Raw genomic sequence first — 20,307 nt, forward strand, 5'->3', positions numbered from 1 at the left:
CCATGCCTTGGGAAACCGCAGGTGGGAAGCAAATACAATGTAAACAAAATTGGTGTTAGCACGTAATGCTGTGGAACTCCAGTTTGCCCATGTAAACAGGGAACCTTCTTCACACAATAAGGTTAATTATGGAGTCTATTATTCCATAATTGGTTGGAATCATATATAGATATGCGAATAAAAGTTTACAGATTTTAGCAAGGCTATCTCTCTGCTCACTGTAACTTCTCCCAAGGACTACTTCTGATAAGACTCATGGTTCAACCAGCATTTGACTTCCTCAGGAAACAGTTTTTAATGCAAGCGATTTATCGTAGAGATCAAAACAAATGATCCTGAATAGGGATGGGTATCGAAAACCGGTTCTTGTTGAGAACCGGTTCCCACTGTTTCAGTTCCTTGGAATTGTTTGCCATTTTTGCAAACGATTCCCTTATCGATTCCTGCCAGGTAAATGACGTCACCACGTTGCGGAGCGTCATTTACCTGGCAGGAAACACGGCACGTAAGCGGCTCAAATGCTCAAAAGTATGGTTATACTTTACGAGAACGGATGACAACAGGGCAACTTGCAATACTTGTAAAGTAGATATTTCATTTAAGGGTGGAAACACTACGAATATGCAAAAGCATTTGCTCACAAAACACACGATGACATTAAATGAATGTCGTGTTTTTAATTCGCTCCGGACTCGTGAATCTCAACCCAGCAGCAGCGGTAACGTTTGCATGTCCTCTCCCGTTAATGCGGCAGGTAAATAATCACCTAACAGTGCATATTATGTTAGCGCGATCTGCCTTATTACAAACCTGCCATTATGTGCATTTAGGTGACCATGATGAGACAGACAGAGTCTGGCTCAGATGCTGGCAGTTCTCGCTGCAGTCTACCGGTAGCGTCTCCTTTCAGGCCAGGATAGACGAATGTCACCGAGCAGTGACTAAGTTTGTGGTAAAAGGCTGCCGCAGCAGATGCCCCCAATTTTCGGTAAGTGAATGTGTTTAATTGTAGGCAGGGACATTTCTGGATATTCTTGTGTAATTGCTACTGAATAATTTATGTTATACTTTGTTATTGCCACCGAAGAATATTTATTTTATTATTTTACATTTACAATTTTTTTTCCTGGGGACCCTGTGACACCCATTGAAGAGCTGTAGGCTGGATCTCTTAAGATCTCACTGTTGGGTTTGTAAGGCAAACTCCTCAAGATGGGTGGTGACCATGATGGCCATTTAGAAGTCGGCCATCTTGGATATAACTTTTGTTTTTCCAATAGGAAGAGGGTCATGTAACACATCAAACTTATTGGTAATGTCACAAGAAAAACAATGGTGTGCTTGGTTTCAACGTAACTTTATTCTTTCATTAGTTATTTACAAGTTTCTCTTTGTTCACAGCCATTGACATGTCGAAGAGGTTAACACGTGAGGAGCGGATCGAAATTGTGTTGCTATCTGGTGAACGCAGTAACCGGGTCATTGCAGCAGATTTCAATGCAAGACCCCCTACGAGACCACCCATCTCCCATGCTACAGTCAGCAAACTGCTTGCTAAGTTTCGTGAAACTGGTTCAGTGTTGGATTTGCCAAAATGTGGACGCAAGAAAACTGTGACTAATGAAGAAACATCAGTGGCTGTCCTCGCTTCATTCAGCAAGAGCCAACAGCATAGCACTTGGCGCATGTCACTGGAGAGTGGCATTAGTCGAACATCCCTCCGGCAGATGTTAGCTACTCACAAATGGCACCCTTACAAACTCCAGCTACTGCAGCATCTCAATGAGGATGACCCAGATCGGCGCACAGAATTTGCAGAATGGCAAACTTTTATGTGAATGGTGACGTTAACAAACAAAAGCACCGCTATTGGTCTGACACTAACCCACATTGGATGGATCCCTCCAAGACTGTTGGAACAACAAAAGTGATGGTTTGGTGTGGTATATGGGGCACAACGATAGTGGGTCCATTCTTCATCAATGGAAACCTCAAGGCCACTGGATATTTGAAATGGCTACATGATGATGTGTTTCCCTCTTTATGCACTGAAGCTGGCACGTTCCCTGAGTTTTTCCAGCAAGATGGTGCACCACCACATTATGGGTGCCAGGTCCGAGCATTCCTAGATGAACAGTTTCTGGAAAGTGGATTGGTGATTGTGGGCCAGTTAAATGGCCCACAAGGTCTCCCGATCTGACCCCCTTAGACTTTTATCTTTGGGGTCATCTGAAGGCAATTGTCTATGATGTGAAGATACGAGATGTGCAGCACCTGAAACTACGGATACTGGATGCCTGTGCTGGCATTTCTCCTGCGGTGTTGCTATCAGTGTGTGAAGATTGGGAGAAGAGGGTTGCATTGACAATCCAACACAATGGGCAGCACATTGAACACATTTTATAAGTGGTCAGAAACTTGTAAATAACTCATGAAAGAATAAAGTTACGTTGAAACCAAGCACACCATTGTTTTTCTTGTGACATTACCAATAAGTGTGATGTGTCACATGGCCCTCTTCCTATTGGAAAAAACAAAAGTTGTATCCAAGATGGCCGACTTCTAAATGGCCACCATGGTCACCACCCATCTTGAGGAGTTTGCCCCCTCACATATACTAATGTGCCACAAACAGGACTTTAATATCACCAACCATTCCCATGTTATTACGGTGTATCCATATAAATGGCCCACCCTGTATATCAGACTGGATCATCAGCACATGCACAGTGGGTTGTCTGAGAGTTGTGAGACTGTGTCAAACATCTAGACCCACCTTGAGTCTGCAATGGATACTCTCATGGTGTGGGTGATCTTCATCAATTTCAGCTGCCTCATCGTCATCGCTGACCTCCCCATTCAGAGAATCTTCCACCATCCCACTTAAACTCTGCTCTAAACCACCATCTTTCTTCGCCTTCACAAGAATCTTCCCCTTAAGATCCTAACATAGGGGTCAAAAAGTCATCTTTAACATATACCATAGGTGTTCGGGGTTTCTTTGAATTTAGCATTCTAGTAGTTGATAATTTGCATTTCTATCAAATGATATGGCATTAGAGTTGGACAATAGATTACAGCCCTCACCTCAGGAGAGGGCAGTCTGATGGGGGCCTTGCCATCCAGTATAGTTTTCAACAACCTGTCACCAAGAATGTGGTTTAGATGATGTGCCATGACTCTCTGTTGTTCAACACTGCAGTGGTTCTCAATGGACAGGATGACTGGATATTGTGATACCTGAATGGGGGAGAGGAGGAGGAAGAGAGATGGAGGGAGTGAGTACCTTTTGTAATTGAAGACTGGAAACAGTTACAGTGAAATGGTAAAAATAGTAAATGGCCTGTATTTGTATAGTGCTTTACTAGTCCCTAAGGACCCCAAAGCACTTTACACAACCAGTCATCCACACACACACATTCACACACTGGTGATGGAAGCTACATTGTAGCCACAGCCACCCTGGGGCGCACTGACAGAGGCGAGGCTGCTGGACACTGGCGCCACCGGGCCCTCTGACCACCACCAGTAGGCAACGGGTGAAGTGTCTTGCCCAAGGACACAACGACCGAGACTGTCCAAGCCGGGGGTCGAACCGGCAACCTTCCAATTACAAGGCGAACTCCCAACTCTTGAGCCACGATCGCCCCTACAGTGGTGTGAAAAAGTGTTTGCACCCTTCCTGATTTCCTATATTTGTATGTTTGGCAAACTTAAATATTTCAGATCAAACCAATTAAAATATTATAACACAAGTTAACACAAAATGCAGTTTCAAAATGAAGTCGTTTATTATAAAGACAGGCCCTGTGTAAAAGTGACTGGACCCCAAACCTACTAACTGGTTGGCCAGCTTAGCATCTTAGCAGCAACAACTGCAATCAAGCATTTGTCATAACTGGAAGTCTTTTACAGCACTGTGGAGGAATTTTTTCCCACTCATCTTTGCAGAATTGTTGGATTTCATTAACATTGGAGAGTTTTCAAGCATGAACTGTATTTTTAAGGTCAAGCCAGAACATGACAGTTGGATTCAGGTCAGGACTTTGACTAGGCTACTCCAATATCTTCATTTGTTTTTTCTAAGCCATTCAGGTAGATTTGCTTGTCCATTTTGAATCCAGAGCCAAACCCAAGTGCACATTAGCTTCAGGTCACAAACAGATGGATGGACATTCTCCTTCAGGATGTTTTGCTACACAGCAGAATTCATGGTTCCATTTACCACAGCAGGTTTTCCAGGTCCTGAGGCAGGGAAACAGCCCCAGACCAACACACTACCACCACCATATTTTACTGTTGGTATGATGTTCCTTTTCTGACAATGTGTTTACAGCTGTGTTACTTTTATGCCAGATGTAATGGGGCACATGCCTTCCAATAAGTTCAACTTTTCTTCTCGTTATTCCTCAGAATATTTTCCCAGAAGTCTTGGGCATCATCAAGATGTTTTCTGGGAAACCTGAGACTAGCCTTTAAGTTCCTTTTGCTCAGCAGTGGTTTTTGTCTTGGAACTCTGTGTCAAGGTCTGGCTGTGTGGCAGCCAGGATGAGGACCCAAATGCAGGACTCTGGAGACAAAACCTGAACTTAAGCAGCTTTATTGCCGATAACTACAAACTAAAAATACAAAACACTAAACTCTTGGCATAGTAGCTAGACACTAGAAAGCAAAGCATGGAGCACACAGCACAGGGGTAACATGACCGGAGGACTACCTGAAGACTGATGATGTGATGAGGAGCAAATACAAACTGAGGACTTAAATACACTGGATAACGAGAGGATGGGCAACAGGTGGTAACACAGGTCATAACAGACAGAGGAGACAAAGGAAGAAATATAAGGAGAGTAACATGGGAACAGGTAAGGGAGACGAAACAGAGACATGGCTAAGAAACAAAGAGAGAGGGAGCGAGAGACACAACAGGCCAGGGAGACTAAGGAGTAAAGACAGAACACAGAGACAAAGACTGTGGGAAATGAGAACAAGACTGACATACACAGGAAACAGAGGGAAAGGAAAACACTCAGGGAACTAGACCAGAACCACAAGGGATAAACACAATCAGAAAATCTCAAACACATAAGAAAACTGAACTAGGAAATATAAGTTACCCTAGGAATACGACAATAATGAATAACCAAGATTCAAAAGTCTTCAAATGCAAAACACTGGGTCAAAACCCAGGACCATGACACTCTGCCATGCATGCCATTTTTGCTCAGTCTCTTTCTTATGGTGGAGTCATGAACGCTGACCTTAACTGAGGCAGCTGAGGCCTTGTTTGGATGTTGTTCTGGGGTCTTTGTGACCTCTTCACCATTTGTGGACAATGGCTCTCACTGTGGTTCACTGTACTCCCACAGCTTTAAAAATGGCCTTATAAGGCCATAATAAAGCCATATAATGGTTTTCCAGACTGGGAGATCTCCATAAATGTGTTTCATATTAATTCCTGAATTTCCTTGGATCACAGCATGATGTCTGGCTTTTAAAGGTTCTATTGGTCTACCCCACTTTGTCAGGCAGGTCCTGTATAGTGATTTCTTGAATAAGAACAGGTGTTGGCAGTAATCAGGTCTGCGTAGAGAAACTGAACTCAGCTCTCCAAAGATGTCAGTTTATGTTAAAACGAGGGAGGGTCAGTCATTTTCACACAGGGCCACGCAGATTTGTTTTCTTTCCTTTTAATAATAAACACCCTCATTTAGAAACTACAGTTTGTGTGTACTTGTGTTATCTTTATCTAAAATTTAAATTTACTTGATTATCTAAAACATTTAAATATGACAAGCATGTAAAAAAATTGGAAATCAGGAATTGGAAAGACACTTTTTCACACCACTGTATGATAACAGAAAACTTAAATGTCTGCACATCATCTCGGGTTGTGCCTGACTGGCTGTAAGACCAGCAGATGGATGGGCAATATTGAGTTTCCAACAAATATGAAATTTGGAATTAGATTCCTTTCATGTCAATTCAACAACCCATGCGTATAGAATTCAGCAGCCTTGCATACAAAGAAGCCATCATGCCTGGGACAGTGTCTGCTTTGCACACGCTGCTATACTCTTAGGCTCTCACAGATAGCTCTCTGCACCTTCTGCTTGTATGAATAAACTTACTTGTGACTGTCTGGAGGCAGAGCCCAAAGGAAGACGAGGTCTAATATGATTGGCCACTATGATAGACATTTCAGGTTACATTAAACTGAATTATACTGTGGCAGCAACAGAAACCATCTTTTAAACTGTATTTGTTTACAATTTGAAAAATGAGATTTGCCAAAGGAACTATTAACAATTATTGTTTGCTGTGCAGTAGTGGAAATACTGACAACTGTCACTGGGTTACTTTACTGTTGAAGAAATATTTTAAACCAGAGGCTTCTAAGGCAAGTTCTGAAGCCACTGCACTGCTGTCCCATTAATCTGTTATACAGTATAACATACAGTGGCTTGAAAAGTATTCGGCCCCCTTGAACTTTTCCCACATGTTGTCACATTACAGCCACAAACATGAATCAGTTTTATTGGAATTCCAGGTGAAAGACCAACACAAAGTGGTGCACACGTGAGAAGTGGAACGAAAATCAGACATGATTCCAAACATTTTTACAAATAAATAACTGCAAAGTGGGGTGTGCGCCAGTGATTGTGGAGTGGCTCCCACAGACAGCCCACTGCAGCCTCTTAATGGGTTCAGAGTCACCATGGGTTACATTCTCCATGTAGCTTACTGTGCAGCTCTCTCTTTCAGCACGGAGGGATGTCTCTCTAATATCCAAAGGACAGGGAGGTAATGAATATTAGTAAGGAGTAAAGCCATGTGAGTGGTCTGGAATAAAAAAAAAAGAGGTTGGTTTATGACTGTGATGACGGGGATGTATATGTGCAGGCAGGGCCTCACATGTGCCATTACAGGTCATCTGCTTTAAAGGTGTGAGTAGATGTTTCTTCAGCCAGGACACATGGGGGTGTGATATCCTATACTAAATACATTGTACGTTGTTCTGTTTCTCAGGGAGCAGAGGTTTTAGGCAAAGCATTCTGCTTAAGCTGTAGGACAGCTATCAACCGAAACACTGCTATTCCCTTATAAAAGTGTAAAATAACCCACTCAGGTGATCCTACCTTGAAGGCATAGTTTCCAACTGCACTAACCACATCCTTGAAAAGTATCTTGGAGGTGAAAGTGTGTCCATGATATACAATGGGCTCTCCATTGGCACCATCCCAGCAGTCTACTTCAACACATCGGCAGCCACGATTCAGAGCCCTGAAGAACAAGGACAAATACAATCTTTCCTTTATTATTGATTCTGTTCTGGTTCACAGAAAGGTAAAAAATACAATGGCCATGAATATATCCTTCATCTTCTTCTTCTTCTTCTTCCTTCGATTGCTCCTACAGTGGATCATCTGCCTCCGTGTCACTTTATTTTTAGTATCCTCCACTGTCACACCAACCCTTTATATGTCCGTCACTACATCCCTGAACTTCCTCTGAGGTCTTCCTGTGTTCCCCCTTCCAAGCAGATCCATAATCATAATCCTTTGTCTAATATATCCACCATCTCTCCTCTGCACAAACCATTTCAACCTTGCTTCTCTAACTTTGTCTCCAAACTCCTCTACATGAACTATCCCTCTAATACACTCATTTTTTTAAAATGAAAATGTTATCATTGTCAACTCTGCCACCTCCGGCTTACCATCCTGTCTTTTTGTCAGTGCCACTTTTTCCAAACCATACATCATAGTCTGTCTCACTATGATCTTGTACACCTTCCCTTTCACTCTTGCTGCTATCCCTGTGTCACACATCATCCCTAACACTTCTCTCCACCCAGACAACCCTGCCTACACTCACTTGACCCCGTCTGCCTTTTATTCACACATTCTGGATTCTGGATTGCTTCTACTGACTTTCTGACAGGATCCTGTGTGAAAAAATCATTGCAACCCCCTGTTATAACTTAAATTAATGGTGGTGTATTATATCTTTGGAAAGCCGAGTTCAATTTCTCTAGCCACACCGAGACCTGATTACTGCCACCACCTGATCTCAATCAAGAAATCACTTAAATAGGATCTGTCTGACAAAGTAGAGTATGCCAAAAGATCCTCAAAATCTAGTACAGCGATGAAGATGTTAGAAAGACCCAAGAGAAACATCCAAAGACCCGAATGCCTCGCTTGGTTGAGGTCAGTGTTCGTGACTCCACCATGAGAAAGAGATCCTTCATGACAGAGTTCAAAAACCACTGCTGAGCAAAAGGAGCACAAAGACTCATCTCAGTTATGCCTGAAAATATCTTGATGATCCCCAAGTCCTTTGGGAATATACTCTGAGCTGACGAGACAAAAGTTTAACTTTTTGGAAGGTGTGTGTCCCATATCGACATCCAGTGTAAAAGTAACACAGCATTTCAGAAAATGAACATCATACCAACAGTAAAATATGGTGGTGGTAGTGTGTTGGTCTGGGGCTCTTTTGCTGCCTGCCAGGACCTGGAAAACCTGCTGTGGTAAATGGAACTCACTCCACGGTTGATTACATGGTCCACTATTGTAGCTCTGATGTCATCAGTAATTCTATTTCTTACTCTTCTTACCCTTCCTCTTCCCCCTCCTCATCCTTGTCCTTGTCCTCTAACTTCACCTCCTTGTCCTTGTCGTCCTCTTCGTCCTACTTCTTCACCTCCACGTCCTCTTCCTCGGCCTCCTCTAATTCTCACTCTTCTCACTCTTCCTGCTCCCTCCATTGTACTCCACACGCACAGCTTACCTGTAGCTTATTTATAGTGCGTAGGCTGATTGCAAAGTGAACTAATTATCTAACACAGTTTTCACATGAGACAGTGTGCCAGACAGTTGGCAAAATACTGTAAATAACAGCCATAAATGTGTATAGTTTTGCTAGGAGTGTGTTGATCATTTGGAAGCTGAGTGCAAAGCAGTGTTTGTGCTTTTAGTTTTGCAAACTCAGTGAGTGGTTTTGCTATAAGTATTAATAGTTTTAGGAATTGTGCTATAAGAATCACAGTTAGGGTTTAAGCATTCAGAAAAAACTGTATTGCTTCAATCTTAAATATGATCAACCTATCTCTAATAATCAGCTATGTACCACAGGCCTTCAAGCTGGCTGTAGTTAAACCTTTACTCAAAAAGCATCTCTAGACCCAGCAGTCTTAGCTAATTATAGGCCAATCTCCAACCTTCCTTTCATATCAAACATCCTTGAAAGAGTAGTTGTCAAACAGCTAACAGATCATCTGCAGAGGAATGGTTTATTTGAAGAGTTTCAGCCAGCCTGAGGTTAATTATGGAGTTCCACAGGGTTCAGGACCAATCCTATTTACATTATACATGCTTCCCTTAGGCAGCATCATTAGAAGACATACATTTACAGCTCGCAAGCTACTGTAGCCAAACCCAGGCAAATATCCCAGAATGCATTTTGTCCAAAACTTAAACAAGGCAGTTGCGGAGGAACGCAGAGTGGCGGAGTTTGAAATATTACTCTTTCTGGGTCACAAAATAAATTTTTAAGATATTTTCACGTCAAATCCCCTGATGAAAAATGTTCTGTTCTTATTTAAACAGCTGACTTTGAATTTAATCTAACACTAAAAAGAAATATTTAAATTAAGGAGGAAACATTTTCATAATATCTTATCTTAATGACCTTGTAGTACCATATCACCCTATTAGAGCACTTCGCTCTCGCTCTGCAGGCCTACTTGTTGTTCCTAGAGTAGAATGGGAGGCAGAGCAGAAGTAGAAGTAGAAGTAGAGTAGAGTACTAGACTTCTACTAGAGTAGAAGTAGAATGGGAGGCAGAGCCTTCAGTTTTCAGGCCCCTCTTCTGTGGAACCAGCTTCCAGTTTGGATTCAGGAGACAGACGCTATCTCTACTTTCAAGATTAGGCTTCAAACTTTCCTTTTTGCTAAAGCATATAGTTAGGGCTGGACCAGGTGACCCTGAATCCTCCCTTAGTTATGCTGCAATAGACGTAGGCTGCCGGGGGATTCCCATGATGCATTGAGTTTTTCCTTTCCAGTCACCTTTCTCACTCACTATGTGTTAACAGACCTCTCTGCATTGAATCATATCTGTTATTAACCTCTGTCTCTCTTCCACAGCATGTCTTTATCCTGTCTTCCTTCTCTCACCCCAACCAATCACAGCAGATGGCCCCGCCCCTCCCTGAGCCTGGTTCTGCTGGAGGTTTCTTCCTGTTAAAAGGAAGTTTGTCCTCCCCACTGTCGCCAAAGTGCTGCTCATAGGGGGTCATATGATATTTGGGTTTTTCTCTGTATCTATTAGTGTACGATCTACTGTGCAATATAAAACACCTTTAGGTGACTGTTGCTGTGATTTGGCGCTATATAAATAAAATTGAATTGAATATTAATTTCCAAACTAAGACTATTAGCAAATCTTTCATGGTATCCCTTGTGTTATTCTAATATTTTCATTGATACATTTAATGGATGAGAAATAATCACTTAAAAATAATATGATGTCAAGGCCCTCTCTTTATTTTATTAAACTCAGCGGAGTATAGTGATAAGAATGTTTTCCAGTTAGAAAAGCTAGTCAGCTGTGGGCACTCACTCGTGCCCACAGTTGCAAAAATGAGTTTTTACCAGCTATGCCAAATTTCCAAGGCAAAGCCCTATATTCCACATTAAGACTTTGAAAAGCTTATCCACACCTTCATTAGTTCTAGATTGGACTATTGCAACTCGCTATATTTCGGCCTCCAATTCTCTCTCCTCCAACACTTGCAATTAGTTCAAAATGCCGCAGCACACCTCTTAACTGGCTCCAGAAGGCATGATCACATCACCCCTGTTCTAGCCAATCTACACTGGCTCCCCATCAAATACCATATCGTTTTTAAAATCCTTTTGTATACTTTTAGAATTTTAAATAACCTGGCACCAAGTTACCTAACTGACCTCATCGACTTGTATAGCCCCATAAGAGCATTTAGATCCTCTAACCAACTGCTCTTAGTGCAACCAAGGCTCCGCCGAAAGACTAGAGTTAGACTTAAATCGCGCTTAAAAACTCACTTGTTTAATCTAGCCTTTTAAGCACATTAGTTCGGACTTCCACCTGGTCTGCATTTGTGCTACATAACTGTAATTGTTTTTGTTGTCTTTTGTTGTAACCTGCATTCCGGCACTTGTGTGAAGCACTTTTGTGGACACTGGTCCTTTTTAAATGTGCTATAGAAATAAACATTGATTGATTGATTGAGTGATTGATTGATTGATTGATTGATTGATTGATTGATTGATTGATTGATTGATTGATTGATTGAGAAGAAAATTCTGAAATCAATTAAATCATTGTCTACTTACTTTTAAAATTTAGAATTTTACATTTAAATTTAAAAAGTAGACGTTGTGGGAAGCATTAAGCCACTTTGCTCTGTTTTAAGTGTCGTAATAAGAATTGAATTGAATTGCCCTTTATTTCCATTGCACATGTAAAATTAAATTATGGGTGCTCCACACCAACTGTGGATAAATAAAATATAAATAGTAAGACAGCAGGTATAATTAACAAACAGGAGAAATATATACAATCAAGACGAATCTATTAAAAACAATAGAAAAGGAACACGTTGGAGAAAAGGTTGCAAAGTGCTTGAAAGTAGAGCAAAGGACTTGGTCTGAGTAGAGTCTGTGTGTGATTGGCCTTAGTGATGAGAGTTACTCAGACCATGGCTCATATTGATGAGGTGGGTGGGCAGGGGTGGGTTTTGCGAGGAAAGTGTTTGCTGATAGTGTTTGACCCCTGTGTACCAAACACCATAGCAGTAGGAGAGAACGCTTTCCATTGAGGAGTCGTAGAAGGCCAGTTGCATCTTCCAGTACAGGTTATTCTCCCTGAGGACACAGAGGAAGTGAATCCGCTGCTGGGCCTTCTTTACCGGGGCGATGGTGTTTGTGAAGCCATTCTCCATTTGTAAGGTGGGGAGTGGACCTGCCTGTGCCTCCCAAAGTTCATGATAAGTTGTTTCAGGTCCTCCATGGACGACCTGCTTGTGGTGTGCTTGTGTGCTCTCTCCCTTTTTTTCTTCTCCCCGCCCTCTGGGTCTGCTTCTGGGAGAGTGAGAGTGTGGCGACCCCTGACCCGGAAGTGTCTCCGCTCAGCAGACAACACACCTGTACCTAATCTTCAACCCAGCTGTCACTAATCAGCCCCCATTTTGGGCTGAGGTAACGGTGTGTCCGGATGGCAGTCGACGCTGGTTTGTACGCGTAAGTAAAGTGTGCTCGTTATTGGTGATGTAGCTTTAGCTGGTTAACCTGCTCATCTGTTGTTGTTGCTTGTCTTTTAGGAGGAAAAGTATGGGGAGGAGGGTTGGAGAGAAGAAGCTTGCTAGGATTACCACTGGGGAGACTCACCTGCACCACTACTGGGAATTTGGAGAAAAGCACTGTTGGACTATTGCACTTCTTTTCATGTTTAAGACTGTTTTTTTGGGACTGTAAATAAACTCACTGTCTGCTTTGCATCCAGAGCTTCACGACTGAGTCTGTATTTCCCATTACCCGTGATAGGATGTTCAGTTTTCGGTTATTTTCTGAGCACCAAGGGGACAAGTTCTCCAACAGAAACCTGGACTCTCCGTAGCAAGTGTCCAGTTACCAAGACCCTCTGAAGGTCTACTAGAAGATGTGGCCTGGCTCAAAAATGAACAGCTACAAGAAGAAGTGCCCTCCATGGAGAAGGAGACAAGAAGCCAAGATCAAGCCATAATGGAGGGAAGTTAGCCAACTATCGGAGCTGTAGAAAGGTGCGATGATAAAAGAGGTACCTAAAAAGTGCTGTTCATAACTGAAGCCTTGGAAACTCCCAACCAAAGACTCACAGCCTTGGCCAGCTGCTTAAAGAGGTATGCCAGAGAGAAAAAAAAAACAAGCTGAACTCCACTGAACCACCCAAGGAGTACTCTTAGTGGCAGAGCACACTTAAAGACAGCACACTTAAAGGAAAGAGGAACAATTTTTTTGACTGACCAACGCGTTTCGGCTTGTGGCCTTCATCAGGGTCATAGTAACACATACAGGGAGTGCAGAATTATTAGGCAAATGAGTATTTTGTCCACATCATCCTCTTCATGCATGTTGTCTTACTCCAAGCTGTATAGGCTCGAAAGCCTACTACCAATTAAGCATATTAGGTGATGTGCATCTCTGTAATGAGAAGGGGTGTGGTCTAATGACATCAACACCCTATATCAGGTGTGCATAATTATTAGGCAACGTCCTTTCCTTTGGCAAAATGGGTCAAAAGAAGGACTTGACAGGCTCAGAAAAGTCAAAAATAGTGAGATATCTTGCAGAGGGATGCAGCAGTCTCAAAATTGCAAAGCTTCTGAAGCGTGATCATCGAACAATCAAGCGTTTCATTCAAAATAGTCAACAGGGTCGCAAGAAGCGTGTGGAAAAACCAAGGCGCAAAATAACTGCCCATGAACTGAGAAAAGTCAAGCGTGCAGCTGCCAAGATGCCACTTGCCACCAGTTTGGCCATATTTCAGAGCTGCAACATCACTGGAGTGCCCAAAAGCACAAGGTGTGCAATACTCAGAGACATGGCCAAGGTAAGAAAGGCTGAAAGACGACCACCACTGAACAAGACACACAAGCTGAAACGTCAAGACTGGGCCAAGAAATATCTCAAGACTGGTTTTTCTAAGGTTTTATGGACTGATGAAATGAGAGTGAGTCTTGATGGGCCAGATGGATGGGCCCGTGGCTGGATTGGTAAAGGGCAGAGAGCTCCAGTCCGACTCAGACGCCAGCAAGGTGGAGGTGGAGTACTGGTTTGGGCTGGTATCATCAAAGATGAGCTTGTGGGGCCTTTTCGGGTTGAGGATGGAGTCAAGCTCAACTCCCAGTCCTACTGCCAGTTTCTGGAAGACACCTTCTTCAAGCAGTGGTACAGGAAGAAGTCTGCATCCTTCAAGAAAAACATGATTTTCATGCAGGACAATGCTCCATCACACGCGTCCAAGTACTCCACAGCGTGGCTGCAAGAAAGGGTATAAAAGAAGAAAAACTAATGACATGGCCTCCTTGTTCACCTGATCTGAACCCCATTGAGAACCTGTGGTCCATCATCAAATGTGAGATTTACAAGGAGGGAAAACAGTACACCTCTCTGAACAGTGTCTGGGAGGCTGTGGTTGCTGCTGCACGCAATGTTGATGGTGAACAGATCAAAACACTGACAGAATCCATGGATGGCAGGCTTTTGAGTGTCCTTGCAAAGAAAGGTGGCTATATTGGTCGCTGATTTGTTTTTGTTTTGTTTTTGAATGTCAGAAATGTATATTTGTGAATGTGGAGATGTTATATTGGTGTCACTGGTAAAAATAAATAATTGAAATGGGTATATATTTGTTTTTTGTTAAGTTGCCTAATAATTATGCACAGTAATAGTCACCTGCACACACAGATATCCCCCTAAAATAGCTAAAACTAAAAACAAACTAAAAACTACTTCCAAAAACATTCAGCTTTGATATTAATGAGTTTTTTGGGTTCATTGAGAACATGGTTGTTGTTCAATAATAACATTATTCCTCAAAAATACAACTTGCCTAATAATTCTGCACTCCCTGTAGTAGAAGTGTGCTTCAGAAAACAGAAAAAAATTCAAATGAACCAATCACATCTTCATAGATAAATCAGCTGATATATAACAGGTTGGTATTGGTTAATTGGTTAAGTCATGCCCAAGTAAATACTGGCCTAGATCATTAATGATGAAGACGGGGGGGAGGAGACATAATCCCCACCTGTCTTAAAATAATACATGCATGAAATACATAAGAAGAATATTACAAATATACAAAAATGATTACAAAGGAAAGCATTTAATTATTAATGATCTAGTCCAGTATTTACTTGTGCGTGACTTAAGCAAACCAAAATGATCAAAATTGATGATAATCCAACTTTGGACTACGAATACGTACTGATAAATCTCAACCTGATGAATTAGCTGTGAGCAACCATGTTTTGGCTTACTGTGCAATTTTACAAACCCCTACTCTTTCAAGGTACTACTCTCTAGAAGTATCTCTGGACAAGCTAGCATATTGCAGACACGCTTGTTAGAAGGAGTGGTTCACTAGCTACCCCAGCTCTTCATGTGCAACATATTTTAGAATAATGTTGGGGTGAATTTGATCAAAGCATGGTAATTTTAAGCCAGTACTGCTACCTGATGTATCCCTCCACACTGCTTTGTCCTCTGAGCTGGTCCTCCATCAGGTAGGTGTTGTGGGACGATGAGATGAAATAATGACAGAGTGGCTGAGTCATGTCCTGAAAGATCCCCCTCTGCTGTGGGTTAAAAATGGAGCCTTCAGCTGAGCCGAGGTACATCAAAAAGCCATCAAATGTCATGGCATTCATGCGCTTGGCTGGAATGACAGTAAGATGGTGTCAATGGTGTAATGTGCTAACTGTACCATAAAATCTCATGAGGGAATAGACTGATCCTAATGTCATAAAAATTATATTCAAACAAAACATCAAGATGCAGTGTATTCTTTACAATGTGTGCACCTTTGTCCGAGGGTTCATAGCACTCAATGAGCTGCTTAGCATGCAGTTGGATATCATCCCCCTCAAGCTGTTCCTCTCTAAGGAAGTCCTCCAGGTTGCTTTGGGATAGCTTCTGACCATCAACAGAGTATTCCTGAAATACCTTCAGTACATCCTCTCGCTGAGTCAACATCTTGTAGAAGAGCACAAACTCATCATTCTCCAGGGTACCTGATTGGGACTTATCAGCCATCTGAGACAAGAGGCAAAAAATGTGTACTGTAGCCAGGTGGACAGATGCATCAAAGTGTAAGATCTTGTTGAGAAATAAATATATATTCTTAATGCTTATTTGCTGATTAGATTGTTTTATGAGAGGCCCAAACTTCAGTGTAAAACTAGGTCGCAGGCTGACAGGAAACTGCATGCTTTTGCAAAAATAGGAGCTGCAGGCCGAAAGTGAAACTAAGTAGAGTGTTTGATCGAAACTTAAAGTGTGTGTGACGTCTAGATGAAGTATATAAATAACCAAGCTTCCTGTTTTTGCCTGAGACTTGAGCTGGCGTTGCTGTGTGTGCCTAGTCTCCATATTCTGGAATATGTCAAATTAAAGATCTTTTGAGTTAGACCACTTTGAGCCGTGTCTTTCTTGTTCGTTGAAGAATACAAAGAACTGGATTTAATAATCTCCTAATCCTAGTACCAAGAAAATTACAACAGAACCCAAACAACCTTAATACTGAATATTTAAATCACAGGAATGTGTATACTTTGTTAGTATACACATTTAGTACAGGTCTCTCACTGTAAAAAGGTGGTGAGCATGATGTTCATTCATGTCCACATTCATCATCTTCAGCAGGTCTTGCACTTCCTTAAAGTTCATCCTGCCATCATTGTTCTTGTCTGCCTTTTTGAACCATTCACCAATCCATCTGAGTACAACAATCAAGGAACTTTCTAATAAAACTTTTTTTTTTGCTACAGTAATGGTACAATGGTCACTGTAAAGATAGACAGACAGATACCTTATTGATCTCACAAGGGAAATTGTTACCTAACAGCATCATGACAAAGAATAAAAATAGTAAAGTCACAATAAACACCACAATTAAAAGAGTCACAGGGGCCTGGTAAGGGCCTATACTATGACAAAGTGCAGTATGTCTATCTATCTATCTATCTATCTATATATATATATATATATATATATATATATATATATATATATATATATATATATATCCCAAGGTCCCAAGGTCAAAATGGGAGATGCCTCCAAGGGTGGTGGAGAATGACCGAGCTAAGATCCTGTGGGACTTCCAGATACAGACGGACAAAATGGTGGTGGCTAACCAACCGGACATAGTGGTGGTAGACAAACAGAAGAAGACGGCCGTAGTGATCGATGTAGCGGTTCCGAATGACAGCAATATCAGGAAGAAGGAACACGAGAAGCTGGAGAAATACCAAGGGCTCAGAGAAGAGCTCGAGAGGATGTGGAGGATGAAGGTAACGGTGGTCCCAGTGGTAATCGGAGCACTCGGTGCGGTGACTCCCAAGCTAGGCGAGTGGCTCCAGCAGATCCCGGGAACAACATCGGAGATCTCTGTCCAGAAGAGCACAGTCCTGGGAACAGCTAAGATACTGCACAGGACCCTCAAGCTCCCAGGCCTCTGGTAGAGGACCCGAGCTTGAAGGATAAACCGCCCGCAGGGGCGTGCTGGGTTTTTTTTTTTTTATATATATATGTACAGTACCTCTATTGCTTAAGCATTAAGCATATTGCTACTATCTCTACTTTCAAGATTAGGCTTAAAACTTTCCTTTTTGCTAAAGCATATAGTTAGAGCTGGACCAGGTGACCCTGAATCCTCCCTTAGTTATGCTGCAATAGGTGTAGGCTGCCGGGGGATTCCCATGATGCATTGAGTTTTTCCTTTCCAGTCACCTTTCTCACTCACTATGTGTTAACAGACCTCTCTGCATTGAATCATATCTGTTATTAACCTCTGTCTCTCTTCCACAGCATGTCTTTTATCCTGTCTTCCTTCTCTCACCCCAACCAATCACAGCAGATGGCCGCCCCTCCCTGAGCCTGGTTCTGCCGGAGGTTTCTTCCTGTTAAAAGGGAGTTTTTCCTTCCCACTTTTGCCAAAGTGCTTGCTCATAGGGGGTCATATGATTGTTGGGTTTTTCTCTGTATCTATGAAGCGCCTTGAGGCGACTTATGTTGTGATTTGGCGCTATATAAATAAAATTGAATTGAATTGAATTGAATTAAGCCACTGCACTGAGCAGCGGTCACAAGGTGGTTGGTGTCTGTCGTGGTGGTAACCCCCGAACCAAATGGTGGACACCAGAGGTGAAGGGAGCCACCAGGCTGAAGAAGGCTTGGCTAGCCTGTGGTACTGTGGAGACAGCTGATGTCTTCTCACCCCTCAAAGATTTAAGATGGCGGCGCGCACAGACGCAGCGGCCCGGAGCTCCTACACTTTTGCACTTTTGGTGGTACTGTGTATTATTTCACACAGTCTGGGGTTACTTCAATACAACAGAGATGATCTACTACAACTAAGCCGTGGAGATCTTCAACTAACATCCGAGTATCTCATCCCCCCGGAGATCGTTAAGCAACCCCCGGGGCTACCCGCAACAGCAAGCCGCACGAGGAGACGTTGCGAGCGGAGGCAGAAGAGAGGCAAGCGGGGAGGCCTGTGGGCACGGCTAAAGACTAGTCCGTTTAAACCACCACTCCCGATCATATTCCTCTCCAACGCCCGTTCAATCCGTTACAAACTGGATGAAATACGACTGCAGATCGCCACTCGACGGACTTTTAATAACTGTTCGTGCATGATTTTCACTGAAACCTGGCTGGACAGCGCCATTCCCGATGCGGCTATCGATCTAGCAGGCCGCACCGCCTATCGAGCCGACAGGTCTGCGGACTCGGGTAAGAAGACTGGCGGGGGGCTGTGCATCTATATTAACAACCTTTGGTGCACGAACGTCACGGTAACGGAAAAACTGTGCAGTACAGAGGTAGAACTGTTGGTGTTAAAGTGCCGTCCATTCTATCTCCCTCGGGAATTTTCTGCCGTTTACATCTGCGCTGTTTACATTCCACCAGATGCTAATGCTAAGCTAGCGTTAGCACAATTGAGCAGCAGCATCAATAACAGCCTGGTAGCACACCCGGACAGTGTCTTTATTGCGGCTGGGGATTTTAACCACGCGGACCTGAAATCTGTACTTCACAATTTCCACCGTAATGTGAAGTGTGCTACCAGAGGAGATAGAACGTTGGACCAGGTGTACACCAACATGGCGAATGCGTACAGAGCCCAGGCTTATCCCCACCTGGGTCTGTCAGACCATCTCTCCCTTCTGCTACACCCAATATACACACAAAAGATCAAGAGCACTGGGATTACAACCAAAACCGTGAGAACATGGCCGCAGGACGCTATTCCGATGCTTCAGGACTGTTTCCACTGCACAGACTGGGATGTATTCAAGGTGCAGGACACTGACAATCGTGTCGCATTGGACAGTTACACCTCCACTGTCTTGGACTACATCTGTTTCTGTGTGGACAATGTAACAACTTGGAAACGATTCCGTGTGTTCCCTAATAATCCACCCTGGATGACACACGGAGTTCAACAACTTATTCGAACAAGGAACAACGCTTTCAAATCCGGGGACCAGGAGGCATACAGTGCTGCCAGGGCCAACCTGAGAAGAGGCATCAAGACTGCCAAGCAGCAGCACAGGAGGCGTATCGAGGCCAGGTTTGAGAACAACACAAACCCAAGGCAGGTCTGGGAGGGCATCAGGGCTATCACGGACTACAAAAGAAGAACACCATCACCCTCAGCCGACAGTTCTACTCTGGCTGAGGATCTAAATCTCTTTTATGCCCGTTTTGACAGGGAGAACACCGACCCTGTCCTGTCCCCTCTCCCCTCAACCGACCCTGCTCCGGTCCTGAGCACTCATGAGCTGAGGCGTGTGTTCCGGAGCATTAACACCAGGAAGGCGGCCGGGCCGGATGGAGTGCTGGGCCGGGTGCTAAAAGACTGTGCTGCGGACCTGGCGGACGTCTTCACCTCTATATATAACACCTCGTTGTCCTGTTCACTGGTACCATCCTGTTTCAAAGCAGCAACCATCGTTCCCATCCCAAAACAGTCAAATGTCACATGTCTGAACGATTTCAGACCTGTGGCACTCACCCCCATTCCCGCCAAATGCCTGGAGGGACTGGTCATTAAACACATCAGAGCTGCTTTTCCACCATCCCTGGACTCGCACCAGTTTGCATACAGGGAGAACCGGTCAACCGAGGATGCGATCGCCACAGTGCTGCACACATTACTGAAGCACTTGGAACACAGGAACACCTATGCACGGCTCCTCTTTGTAGACTACAGCTCGGCTTTTAATACCATCCGGCCATACAAACTCCGTCCCAAACTCCACCAACTGGGACTTAACTCCTCTCTGTGCAACTGGATTGTGGACTTCCTCACTAACCGTAGACAGAGTGTCAGAGTGGGTAAGAACACCTCTTCCACCCTTGTGGTCAACACCGGTGCCCCTCAGGGGTGTGTTCTGAGCCCTCTGCTATACACTCTCTTCACCCATGACTGTATTTCCTCCTGCGCGTCCAATATCATTGTTAAGTTTGCAGATGTCACTACAGTGCT

General features: G+C 43.3%; 1 protein-coding gene across 1 annotated transcript in view; it reads right to left on the bottom strand.

The window, feature by feature from the left end:
- plcd4a (phospholipase C, delta 4a) overlaps positions 1 to 20,307 on the bottom strand; it is a 62,339-nt gene that overhangs the window by 20,364 nt on the left and 21,668 nt on the right. The window contains exons 5-10 of the mRNA XM_085263588.1: positions 16,398 to 16,527; positions 15,614 to 15,845; positions 15,267 to 15,468; positions 7,140 to 7,284; positions 3,088 to 3,240; positions 2,777 to 2,944 (exon numbers count right to left, since the gene is read on the bottom strand). Coding sequence (XP_085119714.1) covers positions 2,777 to 2,944; positions 3,088 to 3,240; positions 7,140 to 7,284; positions 15,267 to 15,468; positions 15,614 to 15,845; positions 16,398 to 16,527 — 1,030 coding nt within the window. The remainder of the gene's footprint in view (positions 1 to 2,776; positions 2,945 to 3,087; positions 3,241 to 7,139; positions 7,285 to 15,266; positions 15,469 to 15,613; positions 15,846 to 16,397; positions 16,528 to 20,307) is intronic.

Source organism: Mchenga conophoros, linkage group LG23 (genome assembly GCF_057382185.1).
Source record: "Mchenga conophoros isolate Kocher_MC1m ecotype Shallow Benthic linkage group LG23, M_conophoros_male_GT1.1, whole genome shotgun sequence".
Lineage (NCBI taxonomy): Eukaryota > Metazoa > Chordata > Actinopteri > Cichliformes > Cichlidae > Mchenga > Mchenga conophoros.